This window comes from Oryctolagus cuniculus, chromosome 16 (assembly GCF_051225735.1).
Source record: "Oryctolagus cuniculus isolate XC-2025 breed Fujian yellow rabbit chromosome 16, ASM5122573v1, whole genome shotgun sequence".
NCBI lineage: Eukaryota > Metazoa > Chordata > Mammalia > Lagomorpha > Leporidae > Oryctolagus > Oryctolagus cuniculus.
In genome coordinates this window covers 23,422,320-23,448,986 of record NC_142882.1, presented here as the reverse complement: position 1 = coordinate 23,448,986, position 26,667 = coordinate 23,422,320, and the positions used below count along the sequence as shown (strand labels likewise).

Here is a 26,667-nt window from a genome sequence, read left to right as displayed (position 1 = left end):
TCTTGACTCCAGAGTTCCTTGCAAGGTAGACACTCGCAGGGAACAGTGATGGCTCCTAGTGTGGGGCTCCTGCCAACCACATGGAAGCACGGGACTGAGTCCCGGCTCCCAGCTTCAGCCTGGCTCCAGGCAGTGTGGGCATATGGAAGAGTGAATTAGGAGATGGAATCTCTTTCTCTCTCTCTCTCCCTCTCTCTCCCCCACCCGCCTCCCCTCCTTACCTTCGTCCCTCCCCCTCCCTCTCAAACATCTGAATATGTTCACTTTTTAAAAATATTTATTTATTTTATTATTTGAAAGGCATAGTTATAGAGAAACAGAGGCAGAGAGAGAGAGAGGATGGTCTTCCATCCACTGGTTCACTCCCTACAATGGTCAAATCCCCTACAATGGCTGGAGGTGCGCTGATCTGAAGCCAGGAGCTTCTTCTGGGTCTCCCACGCAGGTGCAGGGGAGACTTGGGACATCTTCCACTGCTTTCCCAGGCCATAGCAGAGAGCTGGATCAGAAGTGGAGCAGCCAGGACGCGAACCAGCACCCATATGGGATGCCGGCACTGCAGGTGGCAGCTGTGCCTGCTACATCACAGTGCCGGCTCCTGAATATGTTAATTTTAAAACACACACACGTGGGGCCAGTGCTATGGTGCAGCAGATAAAGCCATCATCTGTCGCACTGGCATCACACATGGGGGCCAGTTTAAGTCCTGGCTGCTCCTCTTTCTTTCTTTCTTTCTTTCTTTCTTTCTTTCTTTCTTTCTTTCTTTCTTTTTTTCTTCTTAATTTATTTGAGAGGTAGAGTTACAGACAGTAAGAGGACGAGACAGAGACAAAGGTCTTCCATCCACTGGTTCACTCCCCAAATGGCCGCAACAGCTGGAGCTCTGCCAATCCGGAGCCAGGAGCCTGGAGCTTCATCCAGGTCTCCCACATGGGTGCAGGGGCCGAAGAACTTGGGCCAACTTCTACTGCTTTCCCAGGCTATATTAGAGAACTGGATCGGAAGTGGAGCAGCCAGGACTCAAACCGGTGCCCAAATGGGATGCCGGCACTGCAGGTGGAGGATTAACCTACTGTGCCACAGCACTGGCCCCCTGGCTGCTCTACTTCTAATCCAGCTCCATGCTAACGTGCCTGGGAAAGCAGCAGACGATAGCTCAAGTCCTTGGGCCCCCGAGGCCAGGTGGGAGACCAGGAAGAAGCTCCTGGATCCTGGCTTCGAATTGGCACAGATCCAGCCATTGCAGCCATCTGGGGAGTGACCCAGCAGATGTAATCTCTGCCTCTCTCTGTCATCCACTGTCTCTCTAACTCTGCCTTTGAAATAAATAAATAAATATTAAAACACACACACTTTTTTTGAAATATCTGTCATGTGTCTCACAATGTCACACAGCATCCTCCCAGGACACCTAGGAGGGAGGAAAACTGCAGGGGAGGAGGAGGCTCAAGGGGGGAGGCCGTCTGGGAGGCAGGGGCTCTCCAGAAACACGGAGGAAATGTCCTGGGGGATTAAAGGGGACCACTCGGGTGGGAGAGATGCTCCGAGGGGGGCTGATGCTAAGGGCCAGAGCGGGCAGAGATCTGCAGGGACAGGAGGGGACCACGAGGGGGAGGGGCGTGCCCATGGGTGTCCACGGGTGACAGTCCCTGAAGGGGCTCACATCGCTGGGCACCGCGTGGCCACTGGGGTCCTTCACGAGGAAAGCGCCTTCACTGACCGGCAGCCGCACCATGCGGTCCACCTTCCGGGCCAGGGGGTTGTAAATGGCGACCTGGAACTGGGGGAGAGGGACAGGGAGGGCGTGTGGAACTGGGGCGGCGGTCCTGGTCTCTGTCCTGCCCTGGCTTGGCTGAGACCCATAAATCTCGCTCCACAAAGGTCATCCCAAATAATTACCACCACCCCGTGCACCCCATCAGCGGGAGCCCTGCCTCTTCTTCCGTGCGCCCCATCACCTGTGGGCTCACCTCCCCCTGGGCCCCGCCCGCGGCACCTGCCTCCCGCCCCGCCCCCACCCGGCTCACGCGCGCCGACGTCTGGCTGAGCGGGCAGACGCTGATGTTGAGCTCCGGGCAGATGGAGAAAGCCTCCTGGGAGCCGCTGAGCCGCGCCAGGGCGTTGCTCAGGAGAACCTGGGGGGCAGCGCCACGGGGCGGCCTCGCTCTAAACGCCCACCTGGGTCTCCTTTCACTCTGGCAGTACAGCACCCCCATATTACATTCACGGCCCTTGTCTCCCAGGTGGTGACACCCGCGCCTGCCTTTCTATGTTAATTTGTTTGTTCTATGTTAATTTTCCTATGTTAATTTGTTTGTCCTATGTTAATTTTCTACGTTAATTTGCAAACGCCCTTGCCCCACCCCTTTATCATCTTCCATTCATTGCCAGGCCCTGTGGCGCTCACTGCCCATCCGCACTGTGCCCACGCCCTAGCCTTCGCCCTGTCCCCGCCTCTCCCCGCCTCCTCCAGTCCAAGACCCCACCCTTTCAAGTCCCCACCCCCTCCTCTCCAAAGCCCCGCCCTGCTCACCTTGCAGGGCCTCCAGCCCGCAGCCAGTTGGCACAGGTCGTCTTCCACCACGTGCTGGCTGGAGGTGCGGCTGACCACTTTGTGGTTCTGAAGCACCACAGTGGCCTTCTCTGAGGACCCCAAGAAGACAAAAAGGCCCCGTATGCGATGAAATCTTGCAGAGATTAAAAAGGGCTTGAGGGGGTGGCCCAGGGCTGGGTCCCACCTGCAGCCCCTCTCCTGTCCACACCCCCGCGCCGGCCGACCCCTACCTAGGGGAGCGCTGTCTCCCGACCCATAGGGCCCCACGTTGGCCGCCGGGCCCGCCAGCGCCTCCAGCTGCTTGCACACCTGGGGAGCAGTGCACAAGTTCAGGCTCCTGGTCTAAGGGGCCTCCTGGCTGCCCCCTCCCGCCGGCGCCGCCCACCTGCAGGAAGTTGTAGCTGACGCGCTCATAGCGCTTGAATGCCGGCCGAAGTAGCTGGTCCAGAAGTGCTGGGGGCCATCGGTATATAGGAAGAAGTCATCCTCCTTCAGTGACCTGCATATGCAGAGGGCAGGATCACGAGGTGTGGAGCATGCCAAGCTCCCAGCCTCCCTCCCAGGGCCCCCCAAATACCAGGTGAGGTTGGCCTTGTTCGCTCCCAGAGGTAACAGGCGGGGGTGGAGTAGAGCACATGGACGCGGCTCCCATTTGCCTGCTGCTGGGGGAGGAGAGTGGGTGAGCCCTCGGGGACAGCACTGCGTCCCTGGGACCCATAGCTGCACACATCCAGCCTCCCACCTGGTGCCCACAGGCGTGCATCTGGTCGGCTCAGGCGATGAGTCCATGGTGCACCTTTTGAGTGCATCATTGATCAGGTGTGAAAATGATTTTGGTCAAATCCAAACATTAGCATCCTTGGGAGGATTCTTGGATGATGCAAGAATTTCACTCAACCTTTTCTGTAATCAAATTTTACTATGAGAATTGTTCATGGGAGAGCCTAATGTGACCTTATCACACTTATTATTCTACATCATCCAGAGATGATTTAAAGTATAAAGGAAGAGGCCACCACTGTGGCACAGCAGCTGAAGCTGCCCCATATGAATATCATCTTCAGGAATATCACCTTCAGTCTTGTCAAGCGTTTCTAAAAGCCAGTGCTGCTCACCCTAAGTCAGTAGGTGGGGGAACAGGATGGTGATATGCGTGAGAAACAAAGATGTTCTGCAGTGCTGTGTCCCCAGTGTACACCGTAGGTGCTCAACAAACATTTCAGTGTACCAAGAGCTGTGCATCCAAAAGTCTACACACATCCATTCATAGGTGCCTACAGTTGGCCTTCACTATCCATAGGGCCACCCCGTGTCTATTTATGTCTATGTACAACAAGGATCTTTCAATATTTCATGGTAAATTCAACTGAAAAGTAAAATTATTTCGGTGCCGTATATATAGAAATCATGTATACTGTTTCCATAATACATATTTTCATGAGCTTTTTTGAAGACCCCTCATGTGTGGTCAGGAATATCAATGAGGGGCGGGCACTTGGTGCAGGAGTTCAGAGACTCCCTTGGGATGACACATCCCATATTGGAGTGTCTGGGTTCAGATCTCAGCTCTACTCCTGATTCCAGGTATCTGGCATATACATCCCAGGAGGCAGGAGTTGATGGTGCAGGCACTTGCATGCCTTTCACCTACAAAGCAGATAGGGACGCAATTCTGCACTCCTTTCTTCAGCCTGGCCTGACCTAGTTCTTTCAAGCATTTGGGGAGGAAACCAACAAATGGAAGATCGATCTCTCTCTTTTCTCTCTTCTCTCTTTCTCTCTCTCTCTCCTTCTCTCCCTCCTATCTCTATCTCTCAAGCACTCTGCCTTCCCAATAAATGAATAACAAATAAATCATTTTTCAAACAATGTTTTCAATGAAAGCTAAATTGATTTTGACTCTAAAAAATTTGAAATCCATACAGTGTTTTTTCAATATGCATCTCTAGGAACCTTTAGAGGACCCCTTATGGTGCATGATGGCACACAGACACACGAAGAGCCACAGGCTGGTGAGTGGTTCTCCTGGGAGTGCCACATGGATGAGGACACTGGTTCCCATGGCTATGCTGTCCCTGCACCTGCATGGGTCAATGAGGAATGCATGCAAATCTACTGTGGGACACGGAGACCGTGACTGGAACAGTACATTCCCCCAAGGGCTATGAGAAGGCTTTAGGCATCGAATGGGCCGTACAGGAGGCTGTATCCCATGTGCACCTCAGTCCCACAGGCTATGAACACCCAGTTACCTGGGTAGCGGCCAAGTTGAGGAAGTAATCAACCAGTTCCTTGGAGTTGTGCTCAGGGCTGTTGGGGTTGTCCACCACAGGCTTGTCATCTCATCACATAACCTATCCCAGCACAGATACCTCGGGGGGTTGTATACATTGGGGAGCACACCTGTGGGCCACATCAGTCTCAAGAGAATAGCCCAGCTCCCCAGACGTGCCCTAAGATCAAAGCTAGCCATACCTCCCCCAAGGAGGGCTTCAGAACTTGTAGGATCCAAAGCAAAAGGAAAATTCTAGGCTCTTGTTCACAAACATTAAGAATTTGAAGACGCAGACAGCAGAGCACTAAATCAAGACCAAGGAGGCCTGTAGAGCTTGGGACCCAGCCAAGTCCAGGGCCCGTGTGATTCTGGGGCACTGGGGGACTGCTCAGGTCACCCCACAGCCTCATCAGTGAAGAGGTCGGCAGTCAGGGGCTGTAGGCTGGCACTGGTCCACCACACCAGCTCCATCTCCCACTTCTTCTCCTGCAGCTCTTTGTCTAGCTAATCCACACATCCCAGGAAGACGCCATCAAAGCTCATCTAGGGGTGGGGCAAGAGAAAGCACCAGGAATTAGTACCGAGTCCGCCACCATCAAGCTCCCTTTGGCTTTGGAGAGGCAGGCAGAACACAGGTAGATGGTGGGGCTGAATCAAGTTTCTTTCAAAGCTTTGTGAAGAGCCAGAGCACACCACGTAACACTGGGGAGGGGCGGGACATATGTCAGACTCCATCTGCACCTGCCCAGCAATGTCAAGGCCAAAAGGAAATGACCCATGTGTAACCTGAGGGTGTCTGTGCCAGAATACAACCAATGGAGGTGGGTTTAAAGCACCCTAGGCTTCCACCTGCCACTCAGCTTGGGAAGGAGCCAGGATCCTAGCATGTGGGGCGGGGCCAGAGCAGGGAGAGGAGAAAGGAGAGAGAGCAGAGTCCATAAAAGGGGTTCACTCTTGGAGCCAGACCTGGCAGGGGTCACAACTGGCCAAGGGCTGGTCAGTGGCGAGGGAGGAGTCAGAACCAGTGAAGGGTGCATCCAGAGAGGACCACACAGCACCTGCGCAAAGAGCGAAGCCTGTTCCCGAGAGTGCCCAAAGGGATCGATGTGCCAGGCCACACGGGGGCGCCCGTCGTCGCCGAACGTGTCCTGCAGGAAGCGCAGCCCCAGCGTCATCTGGTCCACGATGGCGCCATAGTGGGTGGCCGCCTCGTCGTTCATCACCCAGCCACCGTTGGCAAACTCCAGGCGCCCTGCATGGGAAGGGGCAGGGTCGGGGTCAAGGGCAGGGACCTGGTCCAGGGAGAGTGGTGCTGGGATGAGAGGAGAAAAGCGTTCACTCCCCGTCTCAGAAGCCAGGGTTACAGGAAGAAGCTGAGCCGGGCTTCCATTTCCCCGTCCTTGGGGCAGGCTCACCCTGGCGCACCAGCTCCCGCACGGCTTGCTGGGTTTCGTTCGTCTGCTGGTGCCACCAACGGGAGAAGAAGGCCATCTCCACGTAGACGAACCTGCGGCTGGGCTCTGCCCGCAGGGCAGAAATGACCGAGTCCAGGATGTTCTTCACGGCCCCGTGGTGGAGCACATTCCGAACTGTGGACACAGGGGTCGGGCACTCAGGGACCAGGAGAGCCAGGGGACCCTCCTCCACACAGGAGCCCAGGCCAGGCATTGCCCCCACCCTGCTGTCCAGGAATCAGAAGGGATTCGAGGCCAACGATGGGTGTCTGGGACCACGCCCACCGAGTTCTTACCCCCATAGTAGTACTGGTCCACTGTTTTGACCCAGCCCACGTCATCATGTGTGTGGGGCAGCAGGTGAACATTCAGCATGTCTGGCTGCACCATGGGGCATGTCTGCACGGGGACCCAACACACACAATACCCCAGGGCAAAGAGGTGGAGTGGGGGGGAGGGGCCGGCTCAGGGGACAGCACGATTGACACTGGGGTGAGGTGGGGAGGCCCCGACCTGAGCCTGACTGTGTGCAGAGGAGGCCAGGCCCTTCCAGGCAGGACACACGCATCGCGGTGCTCACACACACAGCTCCCACCCCGCACAGCCCCCCAGCGCGGCTCTCCCTCTCCCCTTGGGAAAATCATCAGAGCCCTGGCTGAGGTGCGTTCAGCCCCACACACAGCTGACCTGCGGGTGTCCTGGGGCACACAGAGGGCAGTGACCTGGGCAAGGGGGCCACAGGAAGTGGAGGAGTCAGGGTGGACTTCAGGGAGGCAGCGTCCACAGCCCCAGCTCTCACCGAGCGTCCTCCCTCCATACACCGCATCTCCCAGCCCCACACAGCCTTCCAATTACAGTCTAGGACATACAGACGCCAGCAGTTTGGTGACACAGGAGAGACAGAGACCACCACGCTTCATGACAGCCCGCAGGCACCTGGACTTCACTGTGGGGTCAGCAGCCATTCAGAGGTCCACACCCGCGGCCCCTCCTCTTCCTGGCCGGCTTCCGATTCATCCCAGGGATTCGCTCACCTGGTATCCTGCAGCGTGTGTGCTGTGCGCTGCCCTGAACAGCAGAAAGAGCAAAGACAGAGATGGGAATGGTATCCACCAGGCTCGCCCCACGTCCTCGCGGCCCCCAGTGTGGGTTCCCGAAGCCTCTGCAATGGCAGTCATGACTCCAGTGCTCCTGACCCTGCACAGCCACCACCGGGACTGCAGGAGGGTTCCTGGCCCCACCCCCAGAACCAGACCTGGCCAATCAGCACCAGGGGGGTGGGACTCAAGTCTGGCCAGCAGCTACAAGGAGTGTGGCTGTAGTGCTGCATCAGCCTGGCTTCCTTGAACGCAGTGGACCATGGTCCTGGGATGGCCCAGGGGCCCCTTCAGCCTCTTGCCACCCCGTGGGGGCCTGGGAACGACTCTATGCCCTTGAGAGAGGAGGTCTCAGCTCTCCCTGTGGATGCCCGATGTTCCAAGTGGGTATGGCTGGATCCTAGCGGGTCTCATTGACCATCAGGGAGGGACTTCAGAGGGACCGAGCTGGGCTCGGAGCAGGGTCGATGAGGGCATGGGGATCAGGCCACTGGGACAACAAAGTGTCCTGGTGGCTTCCAGGTCCCACCAGTCCAGCCAGGTCCTCATCTCTCTACTAAGAAAACCAAAGCCCAGACTCCTTAGTGGTTGAAAATCGGTATCTCTCTCCCTCCAACCCTCTCTCCTCTTACAAGTAATTTAAAAACATGTTTTAGAGGGGCTTTAGGGTCCTAGGCTGAGCAGAGACTGGGTGACACTGTCCTCCTTGGCTTCCGTGTCTGACTCAGGCCAAACCCTGGCTCCCTCAGTGGTCATGGAAACCTCAGGATGCCCACCCACAACCGGGACCCTCTGAGATGCTGAGCCTGTCACAGGGAGGCCTCAAAGGCACTCATGGTGATGGATCCAGGGGTCAGACCCAATCGTAGGAGATCAAAGGATGACCCAGGGCAGCTCCATGGGTCATCTTGGCTTCCCTAGGCCAGTGCCCGCCTGTGGGACCACAGGCAACTACATTTTCCATAGGTTCATGTACGACCACGTCCAGCGAGCACTCCTGCACACTCAGAAATCTGGACAACTTGGGTTGCACCATCTATGATGGTGAGCTTTATCTTGTTTGTGATCAGATCATCATTACTAACCAAGTCCAGGATGTCCTCTCTCACCTCCATCAGCCACAAAGGGCCTGGCCGAGGGTGTGTTTATGGAGGGGATGTCACTCCCTTTCTACTCTGAACCTCAGCTTAAATCACAGCATCTCCTTGGTGCAGACACCAGAACACGCCAGAAGTGTACATTACGCCAACCTCTGGGCCTCTGCCTCCTGGGAAACCCACAGCTGTCTGAGGCCTCCTCACCGGCACCTGCCATGGGTTCAACCTCCTGCTCCAAGACCTCCCCCGACTCCTCCCCCAAGTCCAGCTCAGGAAGGGTCTGGGTTCCCTCAGCCCAAGTCCAGCACAGGCCCTCCTTTGGTGGCTGCTTAAGACGGCTCTACCAGGGCCTACGAGCAGGGAGAAACAAAGCAAGAGGTGGGAAAAGGGGAGATGGGTGGGGCTGGGTGCTGCAGACACAAGGTCTGGTATGAGCATTGGCTAGGAAGGGACCTCCCTGCAAAAGGCTCGGCTGGGCGGGACAAAGAGCCTTATGGTGCAGGGGATAAAGCTGCTGTTTTCTAGGCTGGTGGCTTGAGTCCTCGATGATCCACTTCCGGTCGTGCTCACTGCTAATGCACCTAGGAGAATAGCACAGGATGGCCCAAGTGCCTGGGCTCCTGCACACCCCATCGCAGACCTGCATGGAATTCCAGGATCCTGGCCATTAAGGTCATTTGGAGAATGAACCAGCAGATACAAGACTTCTCTCTCTTCTTCCTCTTCTCTCTTGTTCTTGCTTGCTGTCACTTTGCCTTTTAAATAAATGAATCTTAAAAAAAAAAACTAAAAAGTAAAAATACCTCAGCTATGTTTGATGACCATTCTAGATTATAGATTCTACTTCCCTCCAAAAGGTGCCACAACCAGGCCAACGGAGACCCGACTCTTGGTGATGCCATTTTAATCATGTTAGTGGGTGGCAGCAGAAGCCCCAGTGGCAAAGAGAAGAGGGAAGAGTTCAGGCTTGGAGGGCGGTGTCCCCGAGGGCCCCGGCATGCTTTTCCATTCAACCATGGCCACAAAAGTGCGGATCTCCATGGGCTGCAGAGTGATGGCAGCCGGGTCAGGACGGTGCACAGGGAGATTCCTGATGGGGCCTGAGGAGGAGCAGTGGACGGCAAGAGTGAGGGGGTGCAGACGTCATCACCCAGTCGCTCCCTCCCCTGGGCCTGTCTACACTCTGCACCAACAAACCCATCCCCAGAGCCTCAAACCTAATCCATACGTGACTTCTTCCCCGGGTGTGCCTTCCTCTGCAATGCCTGGCCCTCGCCCTCACACACTCAAAGCCACCCCAGGGGTGATGGATACCTTTGGAGAATTAGAAACCCATGAAGTCCCTCAAATCTTTGTTCCTGGGACCAAATTCTCTATTGCTAGATGCTCCATGTACTTTGGACCCTGAAGCCCCTAGCCTGGATCTGCCCAGGGTCCTCAGGTTCTACACTGGATCCTGGCCCACTTTACCATGGCTCACACACTGCCCCAGCTGCCAGCCCCAGGCAGGAGCCCACCCCACCCAGGCTAGGTGCCCACCAGAGTTTGGTGTCCATTTGAGCCTGGAGGCGCTGGCCCGGGGCTGGTTGGCCGCCAGCGTGGTCTCCTGCAGGCGGGTGATGGTGAAGGTAGAGAACAGGTCCTGCAAGAACCATGGATGGGCTTGGTCAGTAGGAACAAAACCAGGTATCCCATCTTTATGCCCGTCTGTCTCTCTCTCCTTCACCATCTCTCTGTCTCTCTTCTCTCCTGTTTCTTTCCCACCTCTGCTCTCCTTACCAGCAAATTCAAGGTCACGGGGGAGCTCAAGTTGCGGCCCGAGTCCTCCCTGCTGGCGAACTGGTGCTCCAAGCGCAGCAGCAGTGTCTCTGGGCCCCAGCGGGCCAGGGTGAGCAGGTGCACGGAGGGCGGGAGCTCCCGGCGCAGCCCTGAGAACTGTCAGGAGACACAAGCGGGCTGATCAGAGAGGAGTGTGGCTTGGAGGAGGGTGGGGGTGCTCAGTGGAGAGGCGTGGACAGGGCCCTGCAGGACTGAGCCACTGACACTATGGGGCAGCCATTAGTTGGGGTACGGTCCCAGCTAGGTGGGTCTCAGAAGGGGTAGAACTGATCTGACCATACGTCCAATTAGAGTCAGGGCAGGCGTGAAGATAGGGAGAGGCGGGGCAGCAGGGGAGGGTAAGGCAAGGCAGAGCCTGGGAGAGGAGAATGGTTGAGAAGGTGGGGTTCACCTGAGATGCAGTGATGCCAAGGGGTTAGAGCTGGGGCTCCATGTGAAGGAAGTGGGCAGGAGCTATTCTAGCTGCTGACCTAGCTTTTGGCCTCCCGAGGTCAATTTAAGGTCCAGCAAGGTGGATCACAGCTAAGCCACAGATCACCTGTACCCAGGCCAGCTCCAGGCTCAGGCTCCACTGCAACCCCATCTCACTGCCCACCATGCAGCCCCTCACCTGTGTGCGTTGGGTGGCTCCTGGGTGGTAGGGGGTGCCTGTATCTGGAGCCAACACCACTTGTGGGGCCAGGACCTCCTTCTGTGCCAGTAGCCGGTGCCCCATGGCCGCCTTGCCCACCATGTCCAGCAGCACGAGGTGGCGCCCTCGCACCCACGACCCCGAGCCCTCCTCCAGCAGCGGCTCCCCCAGACCTTGCTTATCATCCAGCAGCAGCCTGCGGTGCACCTGGAGGGAGTGTGGCCAGGAGAGGGTGAGGGGACACCGGGTGTCTTTGTCCTTTGTCTTTAGGGAGTCATTGTGGGAAGTGGTGCGAGGACCCCTGCATGGCTGGAGATCCCCTACGCCCACTCACCATGAGCTCCAGGGAGCCGTCCTGCAGGCTGCTGCCCCCCTGGCAGCGGTCTGTCAACACCGTCAGCTGCTTCTTCCTGTCCTGGAGGGGGCGGTGAGCATGAGGGCAGGTGGGGAGCCAGCCCCAGCCCCAGGCACTTGGGAGATGCCGCCAGTGAGGGGCCCTCCCCATTCTGTACCCGGGGAGGTGCAAGGTGGGGGAGGGTACCGTGATGTAAATTCGAGTGTTGACTGGATAGTAGTTCCCCGCCACAGGCTCTGTCTGGTTCAAGTTCCAGGTGTGCCGGTAATTCCTCCTGGGGGACAGAAGGTCATCTGGTCAGGCTGGGACACTGGCTCCCCCACTCTGCTCTCTCCCTTCTTCCTGTCCCTCCCACATTCACACCATCAGCCAGCGCCCCCACCCCTGAACCCACACACATCACCACTGCCCCGCAGGCACCCTGCGTCCCCCTCACCTCCTCTTTAGGATCTCCCGGCCATTGCTGTCCGTGTAGAAGTAGCCCTTGGTGTCCAGCGGTGTGTCGAAGCGACTGATCACTTCCTTCCCCAAACTGTCACTGTACCCAACAGGACAGCACCTCGTGAGCCTCATCTAAACTCACTCTGGGGGAGGTGTCTGGAGCAGAAGTTAAGACACCAAAGGATTGGCCAGTGCCCCATCAGAGTGAATCCCTATGCAAGGCCATAAAGCAAATCTCAGCAAATTCGAAGAAATCGAAATCATACCATGCATCTTCTCTGACCACAACAGAATGAAGCTGGAAATCAACAACTCAAGAATCTCTAGAGCACATGCAGACATACGGAGATTGAACAACATGTTCCTAAGTGAATAATGACTCATAGAAGAAACTGAAAGAGAAATAACAAAATTTCTGGAAACAAATGAAGATGACAATACGAACTTATGGGACACTGCAAAAGCAGTGTTAAGAAGGAAGTTTATAGCAATTGGTGCCTACATGCAGAAATTGGAAACATACCAAATAAATGAGCAATAAATGTATCTCAAATACTTAAAAAGAATAAGAAACCAAACTCCAAATTAGGAGGAAAGAAATAATTAAAATTAGAGAATAAACAAAATTGAAACAAAAAGTACAAAAGATCAGTGAAATACACATCTGGTCTTTGAAAAAAATGAACAAAGTTGATACATCATTGGCACAATTAACCAAAATAAGAGGGAGAAGACCCAAATTAACAAGATAAGTGATGAAAAAGGTAATGTAACAACACATATCACGTAAATGAAACAATCACCAAGAATTAACAACAAAGAGCTGTATGCCAACAAATTGGAAAATCTAGAACAAATGGATACATTCCTGGACACATACAATCCACTCATACCAACTCATGAAGACATAAAAACCTAAACAGACCAATAACCAAGATGTAAATTGAATCGGTAATAAAGACCGTCCCACAAAGAAAAGCCCAAGACTGGATGGCTTCACTGCTGAATTCTACCAGACTTATAAAAAAGAACTAACTCTGGAACCAGCACTGTCATTTAGCAGGTAAAGCTGCCACCTGCAGTGCCAGCATCCCATATGGGGTCTGGTTCAAGTCCCAGCTGCTCCATTTCCTATCCAGCTCTCTGCTATGGCCTGGAGAAGCAGTAGAAGATGGCCCAAGTCCTTGGGCCCCTGCACCCCATGGGAGACCTGGAGGAGGCTCTTGGCTCCTGGCTTTGGATCGGTGCAACTCCAGCCATTGCTGCCATCTGGGGAGTGAACTAGTGGATGGAAGACCTCTCTCTCTCTCTCTCTCTCTCTCTCTCTCTCCTTCCCTCCCTCCCTCCCTCCCTCCCTCCCTCCCTCCACCAATCTGTAACTCTACCTTTCAAATAAATAAATAAATCTTTAAAAAAAAAAAAAAAGAACTAATTCCAATTCTTCTCGAGCTACTCAAAACAATGGGAAGGGAGGGAATCCTCCCAAACTCCTTCTATGAAGCCTGCATCACCCTAATTCTTTTTTTTTTAAAGATTTATTTATTTATTTGAAAGTCAGAGTTACACAGAGAGAGGAGAGACAGAGAGAGAGAGAGGTCTTTCATCTGCTGGTTCACTCCCCAATTTGCTGCAATGGCTGGAGCTGTGCCAATTTGAAGCCAGGATCCAGGAGCTTCTTCCAGGTCTCCCAGGTGGGTGCAGGGCCCAAGGACTTGGGCCATCTTATACTGCTTTCCTAGGCCATAGCAGAGAGCTGGGTTGGAAGTGGAGCAACTGGGATTCAAACTGGTACCCATATGGGATGCCAGCGCTTCAGGCCAGGACATTAATTACTGCGCCACAGCGCTGGCCCCCACCCTAATTCTTAAACCAGAAAAAGATACAACTGAGAAAGAAAACTATAGACCAATGTTCCTGATGGACATAGATACAAAAATCCTCCACAAAATAGTAGCTAACTGAATCCAACAACACATCAGAAAGATCATTTGCTCAGACCAAGTAAGATTTATCCCTGGTATGCAGGGATGGTTCAACAGTCATATATCAAAGTGATACATCACATTAACAAACTGGAAAATAAAAATCATATGATTATCTCAACAGACGCAGAGAAAGCACTTAATAAAATACAATATCCTTTCCTGATGAAAACCTTAAGTAAATTGGGTATAGAAGGAACATTCCTGAGCACAATCAAGGCAATTTATGACAAACACACAGCCAGCGTCCTATTGAATGATGAAAAGTTAGAAGCATTCCCACTGAGATCTGGAACCAGACAAGGATGCCCACTCTCACCTTTGCTATTTAATATAGTCCTGGAAGTTTTAGCCAGAGCCACTAGGCAAGAAAAAAGAAATCAAAGGGATACAAATTGGGAAGGAACAAGTCAAACTATCGTTATTTGCAGATGACATGATTCTATATATATAGGGCATCCAAAAGATTCCATTGAGAGACTATTGGAACTCATAAAAGAGTTTGGTAATGCGGCAGGATATAAAATCAATACAAAAAATCAATAGCCATTGTATACACAGGCAAAGTCATGGCTGAGAAAGAACTTCTAAGATCAACATGATTCACAATATCTACAAAAAGAATTAAATACTTTGGAATAAATTTAACCAAGGATGTCAAAGATCTCTATGATGAAATGTACAAAACATTAAAGAAAGAAGTAGAATAAGAAGCCAAAAAGGGAAAAATCTTCCATGTTCATGGATTAGAATAATCAATATCAACAAAATGTCCATACAACCAAAAGAAATTTATAGATTCATTGCAATCCCAATCAAAAAATCGACATTCTTCTCAGATCTAGAAAAAATGATGTTGAAATGCATATGGAAACATAAGAAATACTAAATAGCTAAAGCAGTCTTCTACAGCAAACACAAATCCCAATACCAGATTTTAAGTCACACTACAGTGCAGTTATAATCAAAACAGCCTGGTACCAGCACAAAAACAGACATGTAGGCCAATGGAACAGAATAGAAACTCCAGAAGCCAAACCATGCATCTACAACCAACTCCTCTTTCACAAAGGAGCTAAAATCAATAGCTGGAGCAAGGACAGCCTCTTTAACAAATGGTACTGGGAAAACTGGATCTCCACTTACAGAAGTGTGAATCAAGACCCCTGTCTTACACCTTACACATTCATCCATTAAGAATGGATCAAAAACCTAAATCTACTACCTGATGTCATCAAATTACTACAGAACGTTGGGGAAACTCTGCAAGTTGTTACCATAGGCAAAAACTACTTGGAAAAGACCTCAGGAGCACAAGCAACCAAAGCCAACATTGACAAGTGGGATTACATCAAGCTAAGAAGCTTGTGCATTGCAAAGGAAACACTCAGCAAAGTGAAGAGGCAACCAGATGGGCTCCTGCTCCTTGCTCATGCAGACTCAGGCAGGCAGTAAGGACAGCTCTGTCACCCACTCAAGAGACCCAGGTTGAATTCTCAGCTTCTGGCTTTCATCTGTCCTGGCTCCAGCTCTTTCTGGCATTTGGAGTATCAACTAGTGGATAACAGAAATCTGTCTACCCATTGCTGTCTCTCTGCGTAAACCCTTGGAGGGGAGATCTCTATCTCTCTATTTCCATTTTTCTCCCTTTTGAATGAATAAATAAAGATTTCAAAGATTCAGGTTATTTTTGTTTCAAAGGCAGAATGACACAGAGAGAGGGAAAGACAGCAACAAAGAATTCTAACAGCTGATGGTTCATCCCCTTAATGGGCACAATGTCCAGAGCTAAGCAAGGGCGAAGCCAAGAGCCTGGAACTCCATTCAGGTTTCCATGGAAGGGAAAGGAAGTCAAATACTTTGGCCATAATTTGCTGCTTTCCCAAGGACACAAGCAGGGAGCTGCATAGGAAGCAGAACAGTCAAGGACTCCACAGGCCCATGGACATGGGATGTTGGCATCACCAGCTGCCACTCCACTCACTCTGCCACGAAGCCAGTCTCTTCTGTTTTAAAAATTTCAAAAAGAGGCCGGTGCCGTGGCTCACTAGGCTAATCCTCCGCCTGCAGCGCCAGCACCCCAGGTTCTAGTCCCGGTTGGGGCGCCAGTTCTGTCCCGGTTGCTCCTCTTCCAGTCCAGCTCTCTGCTGTGGCCCAGGGAGGCAGTGGAGGATGGCCCAAGTCCTTGGGCCCTACACCCTCATGGGAGACCAGGAGGAAGCATCTGGTTCCTGGCTTCGGATCGGCACAGTGCGCTGGCCATAGCAGCCATTTTGGGGGTGAACCAACGGAAGGAAGACCTTTCTCTCTGTCTCTCTCTCTCTTACTGTCTAACTCTGCCTGTCAAACATTTTTCAAAAAGAAAACTCACTCTACTTTCACCCACAGCCCAAGTATCAGTGCTCGTACTCACTGCAGAGGTATCGGCCCCACCGTCCACTCCAGCTCCAGGTGGCGCTGTCCGCGGTACAGGCGAACCACCTGGGAACACCAGGCTGAGAAGTTCTGGTGCACCTCCTGCACCAAGGGCGTCTGAGGACACACAGGGCAGAGGGCAGGGGTCAGCCCAGCCTTGGGCAGAAGGGAGGTGTGCAAATGCCCCCTGCTGTGAACCCTCCAGAAGCCTCCATCAGTGTCCAGCCCAAAACTGCACAGGAATCCCAGCCATTACCAGGACCTGCCTGGATGTGACGCCCCCACTTCCCACTCAGTCTCTGCCACAGAATTCCAGAGGGGGACACATGCACTCATGGTCCACCATTTCTCCACCTCCCCTGCTTACAGCAGAGGCCAAGCGTGGCATGGGGCGACCTGGAAAAGACTTTGCTGTCCTATCTTCTCAGAGGCTTTCAGGAGCTGTGTGACCAAAGCCTGCCCCCATGGAAAATGGCCTTGGTGCTGTGAACAGCGCTGCCTGCCCTCTCCCTTTCGACTGACTCAAATGTAGATGTGATGGCTGGGGGTGGAGATCCATTTTGGATCTCCAGGAAGCTGCATGTTGTGAAAGGTGAGACAGAGCAGGCCTGGGTGACTGTGGATCCATCCTGCTGGCCCCAGATGGAGCGGCCTGGCTTCCTGTTTCAAAGAAAGGGTCATCTGGCCAGTACCGCAGCTCACTAGGCTAATCCTCCGCCTTGCGGCGCCGGCACACTGGGTTCTAGTCCCGGTCGGGGCGCCGGATTCTGTCCTGGTTGCCCCTCTTCCAGGCCAGCTCTCTGCTGTGGCCAGGGAGTGCAGTGGAGGATGGCCCAAGTACTTGGGCCCTGCACCCCATGGGAGACCAGGAGAAGTACCTGGCTCCTGCCATCGGATCAGCGTGGTGCGCCGGCCGCAGCACGCCAGCCATGGCAGCCATTGGAGGGTGAACCAACCCAAGGAAGACCTTTCCCTCTGTCTCTCTCTCTCACTGTCCACTCTGCCTGTCAAAAAAAAAAGGGTCATCCATCTTGTTTGAGACACAATGTATTTGGACCATCAGGCATAATAGGCAAAACTGTATCCTAATCTCATGAACTGGCACAATGACATTCACGTCAAGAGGAATAATGTCATCTACCAGGCTCCTGCGCCTGCACACATGTGAGTCTTCCCATTGTCTGTCCTTCTCCCAACCTAAGAGGAAACATCAATGCAAGGCCTGGGAAAAATGCCCTTCCCAGCAGGTGCCTACACTGAATGCCACTCACTCAGGCATCTACCCAAGTCTCAATTCTTAAATCTCCACTCCCAGGATCACTTCCGCTTTCCACAGACCTTGCTGACTTCTGCAAGTACCTGTACTGGGCTCTCTCCATCCACCGTCCAAGTGGGAAGACCCCAGCCCTAAATTCCAGTGCCAAGAGTAGTCCTGACACCCACAGCAGGTGTGAATGCCTTCATGGGTGCTTCCTCAGAAGACACAGCAGCCATGAATGTCTGCTCTTGGGAGGATTCCCAAGCCCACCCCCTCTTAGGTCTCAACCCTCTTGTCTGAGGGAGTGGAAGCCCTCTCCCCTCTCCACCTCACACCCGGCACACCCCCCTGCCATACCCCACATTCCCACCCTCCACCCCCATTGCCCAGTCATCCTCATTCCTGGCCCCAGACCTTCAGCAGGTGGATCTTAGCCCAGCTGCTCACTGGGGATGGTTCCGGTTGGCTGGGTCTAAAGATGTAGGCACCAGAGACACCAAAGACATCAATGTTTTTCAAGTCCCATGTGCCAGCACTATACCTATAGTCAGGGCAGGTGAGAGTCAAGTAAGGGCTTCCAGCTCTATGTACCCCCTCCCTGGCCGATGATTCCCCTCTCACCAGAAAAATGACTGGCTCACAGGGAGCACGAGTTTCTGCTCCATGTCTTCAATCTGCATCAAGAAACCTGTCTTGGTGCTGAACGTAGCCCGGATGTACTGGACAGAGAAAGGTGGACACACATGAGTGACAGCAGCCTTAGCCAATGGCAGCTCCGTTCCTCCTGGAGCTCAGGACCTGCAGTCTCGCCTCCTCCTTTCGCCCTCTCACTCCTCACACTTGATCTCATTAGAGAATCCTAACAGCTCCACCTTTGTCACTCCACAGCCCTCCAGGACCGATGCAGTTGGACCCTGACAGGTCTTCGCTTTTATGTTCATGCCTCACATTCTGTCCCCCACAACTGCCTGGGGGCACCTGGGACATCCCAACTCCCATCATCGCTCTCAGAAGACACAGCCTGGGAATCTGATACAGCCACCACGAAGCCAGCACCCACAGGCGCTCAAGGGGCCCCACGAATGTTTCATTTCTTTTAACACCTAAAGAAAACTCAGAGGCCATCACTACAGCGTAGCAACCTAAATCACTGCTTCAGAGGTGGACACCTGTTTTCAGAGCTACAGTTCGACTCCAAGCCACTCTGCTTCTAATCCCACTTCTTGATAACACATCTGGGAAGGCAGCCCTAAATGGCTCAAGGGGCTGGGCTGCTGTTGCCCAACAAAGACCTGGATGAAGTCCCTGGTTCCTGTCAGCCGGGGCAAATGTGGCCATTTAGAGAGTGAACCAGCACATGGAGGTTCTCCCTCTCCCTCCCTCTCTCTCTCTCTTTCTCTCTCTCTCCCCACCCCCTTTCATTCTCTGTGACTCTGCCTCTCAAATACCTGACCTTTTTTTAAGATTTATTTATTTATTTATTTGAGAGGCAGAGTTGCAGACAGTGAGAGGCAGAGAGAGAGAGAGAGAGGAGACTTCTACCTGCTGGTTCACTCCCCAGATGGCAGTAATGACCAGAGCTGTGACAATCTGAAGCCAGGAACTTCATCTGGGTCTCCCACATGGTGCAGGAACCCAAGCACTTGGGTCATCTTCTGCTTTCCCCACCACAGCAGAGAGCTGGATCAGAAGTAAAGCAGTTGGGACTAGAACCAGCGCCCATATTGGATGTTGGCACTACAGGCAGAAGATTAACATACTGCACCACAGTACCAGCCCCCACAAACACAAGAACTTCAATTTATTCTTCAAATTCAACACATACACAAAATTGGATTCCTCCACCTGCATTAGGCTGTCACATGTCTCTTCATGTTACCTACAATCACACTGGGACCTCGCAACAGCCCCGAGAAAGACACTGAGGTTCACATGAAGGAGACACACACAAGGTCACACTATCAGGGCAGTGAGGTGGTGGTAGACCACAAACATAGGAACTGCCAGCCCAGAGCAAACAGCTCACCAAACACAAGGGAAAAGGATATAAAAGGAGCCTCACCTCGTTTTGGATAACCAAGACACCAGTCCTGGACTTCTGGGGGATGCGTTTGGGGCTGTGGGCCTTGGGATTCTGGAGAGAGACTCGGGCTACGGAGTAGATGCTGAAGCCTAGGGCCGGCACCGAGGCGGAGAACAGCAGCTCTGGGCTGGGCTTCTGTCCCTCTGGTTGGGGAAGCAGCAGCACCTCGGGGAAGGGAGGGGGGAAGCTGAGCCAAGAGGCTGTGGGTGCGCACAGAAACCATCACACTCAGTACAGCAGGCAGCAAACTCGAGGAGGGGAGGGAGTCCTGGGAGGGAGGAGAGAGACCGGGGAGGCAATGGAGGGAGGGAGGACTGCAGGGGAGGAGGAGGCTCGAGGGGGGAGGCCGTCTGGGAGGCAGGGGTTCTCCAGAAACACAGAGGAAATGTCCTGGGGGATTAAAGGGGACCACTCGGGTGGGAGAGATGCTCGGAGGGGGGCTGATGCTAAGGGCCAGAGCGGGCAGAGATCTGCAGGGACAGGAGGGGACCACGAGGGGGAGGGGCGTGCCCATGGGTGTCCTCGGGTGACAGTCCCTGAAGGGGCTCACATCGCTGGACACAGCGTGGCCACTGGGGTCCTTCACGAGGAAAGCGCCTTCACTGACCGGCAGCCGCACCATGCGGTCCACCTTCCGAGCCAGGGGGTTGTAAATGGCGACCTGGAACTGGGGGAGGGGGACAGGCAGGGCGGGGGTCACAGCACGCATTCTCCAAACCTTGGGTGGTGACATCCCTGGTGACCCTGGTGTGGTCACCAACCTCCTCCTTGGTCTCTGTCCTGCCCTGGCGTAGCAGATCCTCAGGATATCTCACCCCAGAAGGGTGGAACGTACAAATTACCTAACCCGCCCTGCAAGAGCCATCAGCTGCAGCACTGGCTCCTCTTCTGTGCGCCCCACCACCTCTCGGGGTACCTCCCCCTGGGGCCCGCCCGCGGCACCTGCCTCCCGCCCCGCCCCCACCCGGCTCACGCGCGCTGACGTCTGGCTGAGCGGGCAGACGCTGATGTTGAGCTCCGGGCAGATGGAGAAAGCCTCCTGGGAGCCGCTGAGCCGCGCCAGGGCGTTGCTCAGGAGAACCTGGGGGGCAGCGCCACGGGGCGGCTTCGCTCTAAACGCCCACCCTGGTTCAATCCCCCTCATCCCGGCCACGCCCCTGCCAGACTCAACCAGGCCCCAATACCCAGGCCCTGCTCCTTCCCTTCTTCGCCCTGCCCTCCTCAGGAGCCCTTAGAGGGTCCACTTCACCACCCTCCCTATTCCATCGCCGCCCCTTTCTCTCAACACCCTTGCGCCCCCAGGCCCTGACCCTGACCCTACTCTCCCAGGCCCAGAGGCCACTCGCGTCTGCTTTGCGCACACTGTGTGACCCCGCCTCTTCCAGTATCCACCTGCTATCTCCCAGCCTAGGCTCACCCTTCCTGTCTCCGCCCCTTCCTGTCCCACATCCGTGCACCTGCCCCGCTCACCTCGCAGCGCCCCCAGCCGGCAGCCAGCCGGCGGGCGAAGTCGTCAGCCACGAGCTGGCGGGAGGTGCCCGTGATGGCGTCGTGGTGCTGCAGCACAGCCATGGCCTCCTCTGCGGGCACACGAGGGGCCAGGCAGGGTCTCCATAAAACTCACGGCCAGCCCCGGAAAGAAGGAAAAGTTCCGTGCGAGAGGGCATCTTAGAGGCGCTAAGAAGGGACCTGGGGCAGCGCAGGGCTGGGTCCCACCTGCAGCCCCTCTCCCGTCCCCACCCCCGCGCCGGCCGACCCCTACCTAGGGGAGCGCTGTCTCCCGACCCATAGGGGCCCACGTTGGCCGCCGGGCCCGCCAGCGCCTCCAGCTGCTTGCACACCTGGGGAGCAGTGCACAAGTTCAGGCTCCTGGTCTAAGGGGCCTCCTGGCTGCCCCCTCCCGCCGGCGCCGCCCACCTGCAGGAAGTTGTAGCTGACGCGCTCATAGCGCTTGAGGGCCGGCCGGCTGGAGAAGTAGCCGGTCCAGAACTGGTGGGGGCCATCGGCGTACGGGAAGAAGTCGTCCTCCTTCAGCGACCTGCGCGGGCGGAGAGGGCGTGCTCACAAGGCGTGGGGCACGCCAACCCCCAGCCCCCCGGGGCCCCCAAATACCAGCTGAGGTTGGCCTTGTTCAGCTCCCAGAGGTAACAGGCGGGGGTGGAGTAGAGCACGTGGACGCAGCTCCCATTTGCCTGCTGCTGGGGGGAGGGGAGTGGGTGAGCCCTCGGGGACAGCGCTGTGTCCCCGGGACCCACAGCTGCGCACATCAGACCTCCCACCCGGCGCCCAGAGGCGCGCATCCCGTCGGCTCCCGTGCTGAGTCCACCTTCTGAGTGCACACCCGTGCTCACGTGGGAAAAAGAATATTGACCAAAAACATTACCATCCTTGGAAATATTCAAGGTTAATGCAGAAATACATCTGGAGTTTGCCTAAAACCACTTCATGAGTCCAATTACATCATGAACAACATTCGTGGGGAAATCAGTGTGACTTTATAGGGTAGGAGTCACTATTTTCAGACCTGTCAGATGGTTGCCAAGACACAGTTTCTTTTTTTTTTTTTTTTTTTTTTTTTTTTTTGACAGGCAGAGTGGACAGTCAGAGAGAGAGAGACAGAGAGAAAGGTCTTCCTTTGCCGTTGGTTCACCCTCCAATGGCCAACCAAGACACAGTTTCTAAATGAATGGACACTCACCTTCAACTCACACTCAGATAAAGGTGACATGCGTGAGCAGAAGGATGTGTGTCCTGCTGTGCTGTGTCGCAGTGCACACAGTAGGTACTCAATGAACATTTCCATGAATGAGGGGAGGTGCACGTATGGACAAATGTGTCTACACACATATATTCATACATACATACATTTCCCCAGGATCCACAGGGGAGTGGTTCCATGACCCCAAGCAGATAACCAGATCCACAGATCACAAGTCCCTTGCATAGTATTTGCACGGCACCCGTGAACATCCTCCCAATACTTTAAATCATCTTGAATGAAAGTCGCTGCACAGCGTGGCTCAGGGTGAAATTTCAGGAAAAATATCTAGGGCGGGCACCTGGTAGGACAGTTAGGATGCACCTGTGGATCCCCACGTCCCACACTAGAACACCTGCTGGGTTCAAACTCCAGCTCGTCCCGATCCAGCTTTCAGCTCATGAACACCCAGGAAGATAGCAGGTGCTCACTCGATTGTGTGGATCCCTAGGAGACCTGGAGTGAGTTCCCCTCTCCTGGCTTTGGTCTTGCCAAAAGGACATCACAGGCATTTAGTGAGTAGACCAACGGATGGAAGATCTCACTGTGTGTGCCTGTCTTTCTGCTAAAAATGAAAGTAAAGAAAGGAAAATTTTATAAATATAATAGGGAGGGAACTGGCATTTTGGTGCAGGTGAAGTCAATACTTGGGACAGGAGCATCCCACACTGGAGGGCTGGGATCACGTCCCAGCTACTCCGTGTTTCTAATTCTGTTCGCTGCTGATGCATCCAGCACACAACATGTGATGGCCCAAGTCCTTGATGGCCCAAGTCCAGAGTCCCCCATCTGAGAGACCAGGATGGACGTCCTGGCTCCTGCTGTTGGCCTGTGCAGTCCTAGGTGCTCCAGGCATATGGGACTATGAACCAGCAGATGGAAAATCTATCCTTCCTCATTCTCCCTCCCTCCTTCCCTCCCTCTCTCTCTCTCTCTCTCTCTCTCTCACACACACACACACACACACACACACATTCCTCCCTCCATCCCTTCCTTTCAAGTAAAAATTAAAATAAATAAATTACATTTTAAAAATAAAATAAGGACTTGGTATAGTTGTGTAGCAGGTTAAGCCACTACTTTGACATTTGCATCCCATAATAAAGGCCCTGGTTAAAATCGTGGCCACTCCCATCTTCTGCCTGCTGCCTGCTAATGCTTCTAGAAACCAACAGATGGTATTCCAAGTGCTTGGGTTCCTGCCATTCATGTGAGGGACCTAGCTTCAGTTCACAATTTGCAGTCTCAGCCTGGCCTAGCCTTGGCCACTGTAGATATTTGAGGGTGAACCAGCAGTTGGAAGATCTTTGTTATCTGTCTGTCTTGCTGCCTTTCAAATAAAAATGACAATAAATATATTAAAATCTAAAACTAAAACTAGAAGAGGGCCAAGAATACAAAAGAGATGTGATTATAGATGCAGTGGCAGAAGGGCACTACATGGCTGATACTGATGAAGGAGGAAGGGGCCAGGATCCAAGGAATGCAGGCAGCGTTTGGAAGCTGGAAAAGGCAAAGACACAGGTTCTCTCCCAAAGAATTCAGAAGGTGCCCAGCCCTGCCCACACCTCTGGCCAGCCCAGTGTGATCTGTTCTCGACTACTGACCTACAGAACTGGGGGATCACAGATTTCTGATGTTTTGAGCTGCTCAGTTTGTGGTCATTTGTCACAGAAGCAAGAGAATACTAAGACGGCACCTGTAGCTGTGCCCATGACCCAAGTGGCAGACATACAAGTACACGCTGGGACAGGAGCACTGCAGGGTGGGGATACTGACCTCTGCGTTGACCAGCCGGATGAGCTTGTCAAGGTTACTGAACCACATGTTGGCGTTCTCATAATGGAAGTCATCACCCATGGTCATCACAGTATGGTTGGTGCGGTAGGATTGGCGCTGCAGGGCAAAGGCAGTTCTCAGTCCATGCTGTCTCCGGTCACCCCTGTGTCTAGAATTATTTTGGTCTATACAAGTGTGCCCCAAAAATCCATGGAAAATTGAATTAAAAATAAATTGAGGGGCTGGTGCTCTGGTGTAGCAGGTAAAGCCGCTGCCTACAGTGCCAGCATCACATATGGGTGCCAGTTCAAGTCCCAGCTGCCCCACTTCCCATTCAGCTCTCTGCTAAGCCCTGGGAAAACAGTAGAAGATGGCCCATAGTCCCTGGGTTCCTGCACCTGTGTGTGAAGACCCAAAGGCTTAAGCTCCTGGCTCCTGGCTTCAGAACGGTGCAGCTCCAGCTGTTGCGGCCATCTGGGGAGTGAACCAGTAGATGGAAGACCCCTCTCTCTCTCTCTCTGCCTCTCCTTCTCTCTCTGTGTAACTCTGACTTTCAAGTAAATAAATAAATCTTTTAAAAAAGATAAATTGATTTTGGTGCAAAACAATATTGAAACCCATGCAAAAATTTTTTGTAACACACAGTTTGATGACCTTTCCAAAGACTCCACCTATGTGATCAAGGATATCAGTGTAGCGGTCACAGGGGAGAGTCCACGTACTCAGCGTTTCTTGGTTACCTGCCGAGAGACGCTGCTGGGGAAACTGAACTTATACTGAGGACTACACAGATCCTTTGTATGGTCCTTAGGACAGAGCAGGCGAATATTATACCCGTACTCGGGCACTAGTCTCCATTGAGCAGAGGAGCTCAGCTGAGCAGAATGAATTTCCCCTACAATTAAAGAGAGAGAGAGAGAGAGAGAGAGAGAGATATTGATTGATTGATTTACCATGCCAAACTTGGGTGTGTCACCTTAGGCTCTCCCTTAACCCTGGAGAACTGAACAGAGCTCTCTGGCCACACCCACTACAAGTCTCTAGATATTCACTGAAAGGGGACATTGCATTTATCTAGAGCCATACTACAAAGATAAAAGCCTTCACAGAAAAAAAAAAAAGAGTCAATGAGTGTCTCCACATATGCTGAATAATAAACACACCAATTCAAGAAACAAGAATAAGGAAGACAAAGTGATGCCCCCAAAATAACATGACACTTCAATACTAGATTGTGAAGATGATGGAAGAAATGCAAGAAATGGAATTCAAAAAAATCATCATAAGGGAGGTGTGGGGGTGCAGATAGCAGTGGCTTTCCTTTCGTTCCCTATTTGGTTCTGAGTTTTCACCCTCTACATTTTCAAAGAAATGCTGCATTTTTGATCATCCTCTTGGACACATTGAGCGTCCTCCAATTTTTCTACCTGCCTTGTCATGAGTGGTTTGCAATTCCTAAGATTAAAAATGCAGCGAAGACTTAAAGTACAAGAAATTTTGCAATTAGGATGAGGCTGCAATGCTAGTGACAGATTTAAATGTCAACACCTTCGAAGGAAGTCAGAAATGGATTTTCCTCTCTCAGTTTGAGTCTGGAAAACCATCCATTACAAGGTACTGACCAGAACCAGATGAGACCACAACTCAGAGCACTGATAGTGTTTCTTTTCTGGCTTAAATGGATTTCCTCTGGGTAATTTTTGAAATGATCTGTAGGGCCGGCACCGTGGCTCAATAGGCTAATTCTCCGCCTTGCGGCGCCGGCACACCAGGTTCTAGTCCCGGTCGGGGCGCCGGATTCTGTCCCGGTTGCCCCTCTTCCAGGCCAGCTCTCTGCTGTGGCCAGGGAGTGCAGTGGAGGATGGCCCAAGTACTTGGGCCCTGCACCCCATGGGAGACCAGGAGAAGCACCTGGCTCCTGCTTTCGGATCAGCGTGGTGCGCTGGCCACAGTGCCCCGGCTGCGGCGGCCATTGGAGGGTGAACCAACGGCAAAGGAAGACCTTTCTCTCTGTCTCTCTCTCTCTCACTGTCCACTCTGCCTGTCAAAAAATAAAAAAAAAAAATTAAAAAAAAGAAGTGATCTGTAGGCTGCTGGTATACAAATGATGTAGTGCAAGTGATACTATTTTAGCTTGTTTATCAATGTGTCATAGCGTCTCTCTCTGCTTGGTGCATTGCATTGTAAATCTGACACTCACAGGCAAAGTCCCCAGGATCCACTTCACTGCCTTGAGTCTCAGCAATGTTATTATGAAAAATATATTCATTTGTCTATATGGAAAGGATTTAAAGGTTGCTGCATTCATTTTTTTAAACCACAGTCTGGGTACTTAATCATATGGACATTGTTCAGCAAGAAAATGATCTCTTCCTCTGTACCCCATTAGCAACATTCTTTCAGTCTGAAGAAATATAAATATTAGAGTATATTAATGAAAATGACACCCAATGCTGATATATTAGAGCTCAGAAGTGTGATTAAGTACACTGTTCATTAACTCTTTTTGAAAAAAAATTCATCATAAGATTACATAGAAGTGGGGCCAGCACTGTGGCTTACTTGGTTAATCCTCCACCTGCAGCGCCAGCATCCCATAGGGGTGCCAGATTCTAGTCCTGGTTGCTCCTCTTCCAGTCCAGCTCTCTG

At 53.0% G+C, this 26,667-nt stretch overlaps 1 protein-coding gene and 1 pseudogene across 3 annotated transcripts in view; both read right to left on the bottom strand.

The window, feature by feature from the left end:
* Nucleotides 1–308: 308 nt before the first annotated feature.
* LOC103346869 (lysosomal alpha-mannosidase-like) lies at nt 309–9,233 on the bottom strand (annotated as a pseudogene). Its single transcript, XR_016222628.1, has 10 exons — nt 6,580–9,233; nt 6,245–6,418; nt 5,888–6,081; nt 5,232–5,372; nt 3,132–3,369; nt 2,940–3,053; nt 2,785–2,863; nt 2,534–2,643; nt 2,028–2,135; nt 309–1,780 (listed from the first exon to the last, which is right to left on the bottom strand). The product of XR_016222628.1 is annotated as a lysosomal alpha-mannosidase-like (transcript).
* Nucleotides 9,234–9,367: 134 nt separating this feature from the next.
* The window catches only part of LOC100340211 (lysosomal alpha-mannosidase), a 35,740-nt gene continuing 18,440 nt past the window's right edge, over nt 9,368–26,667 (bottom strand). The window contains exons 7-24 of one of the 2 annotated variants that reach the window (XM_051837849.3): nt 24,019–24,135; nt 21,594–21,676; nt 21,399–21,519; nt 21,244–21,322; nt 20,952–21,061; nt 20,455–20,562; nt 20,032–20,148; nt 19,461–19,646; nt 18,020–18,117; nt 17,813–17,939; nt 16,139–16,257; nt 11,739–11,840; nt 11,489–11,576; nt 11,282–11,362; nt 10,927–11,154; nt 10,257–10,412; nt 10,017–10,119; nt 9,368–9,577 (exon numbers count right to left, since the gene is read on the bottom strand). In XM_051837849.3, the coding sequence (XP_051693809.3) occupies nt 9,390–9,577; nt 10,017–10,119; nt 10,257–10,412; nt 10,927–11,154; nt 11,282–11,362; nt 11,489–11,576; nt 11,739–11,840; nt 16,139–16,257; nt 17,813–17,939; nt 18,020–18,117; nt 19,461–19,646; nt 20,032–20,148; nt 20,455–20,562; nt 20,952–21,061; nt 21,244–21,322; nt 21,399–21,519; nt 21,594–21,676; nt 24,019–24,135 (2,211 nt within the window). In that variant the 3' untranslated portion in view covers nt 9,368–9,389. The remainder of the gene's footprint in view (nt 9,578–10,016; nt 10,120–10,256; nt 10,413–10,926; nt 11,155–11,281; nt 11,363–11,488; nt 11,577–11,738; nt 11,841–16,138; nt 16,258–17,812; nt 17,940–18,019; nt 18,118–19,460; nt 19,647–20,031; nt 20,149–20,454; nt 20,563–20,951; nt 21,062–21,243; nt 21,323–21,398; nt 21,520–21,593; nt 21,677–24,018; nt 24,136–26,667) is intronic. The other variant, XM_070058816.2, reaches the window with a different exon arrangement.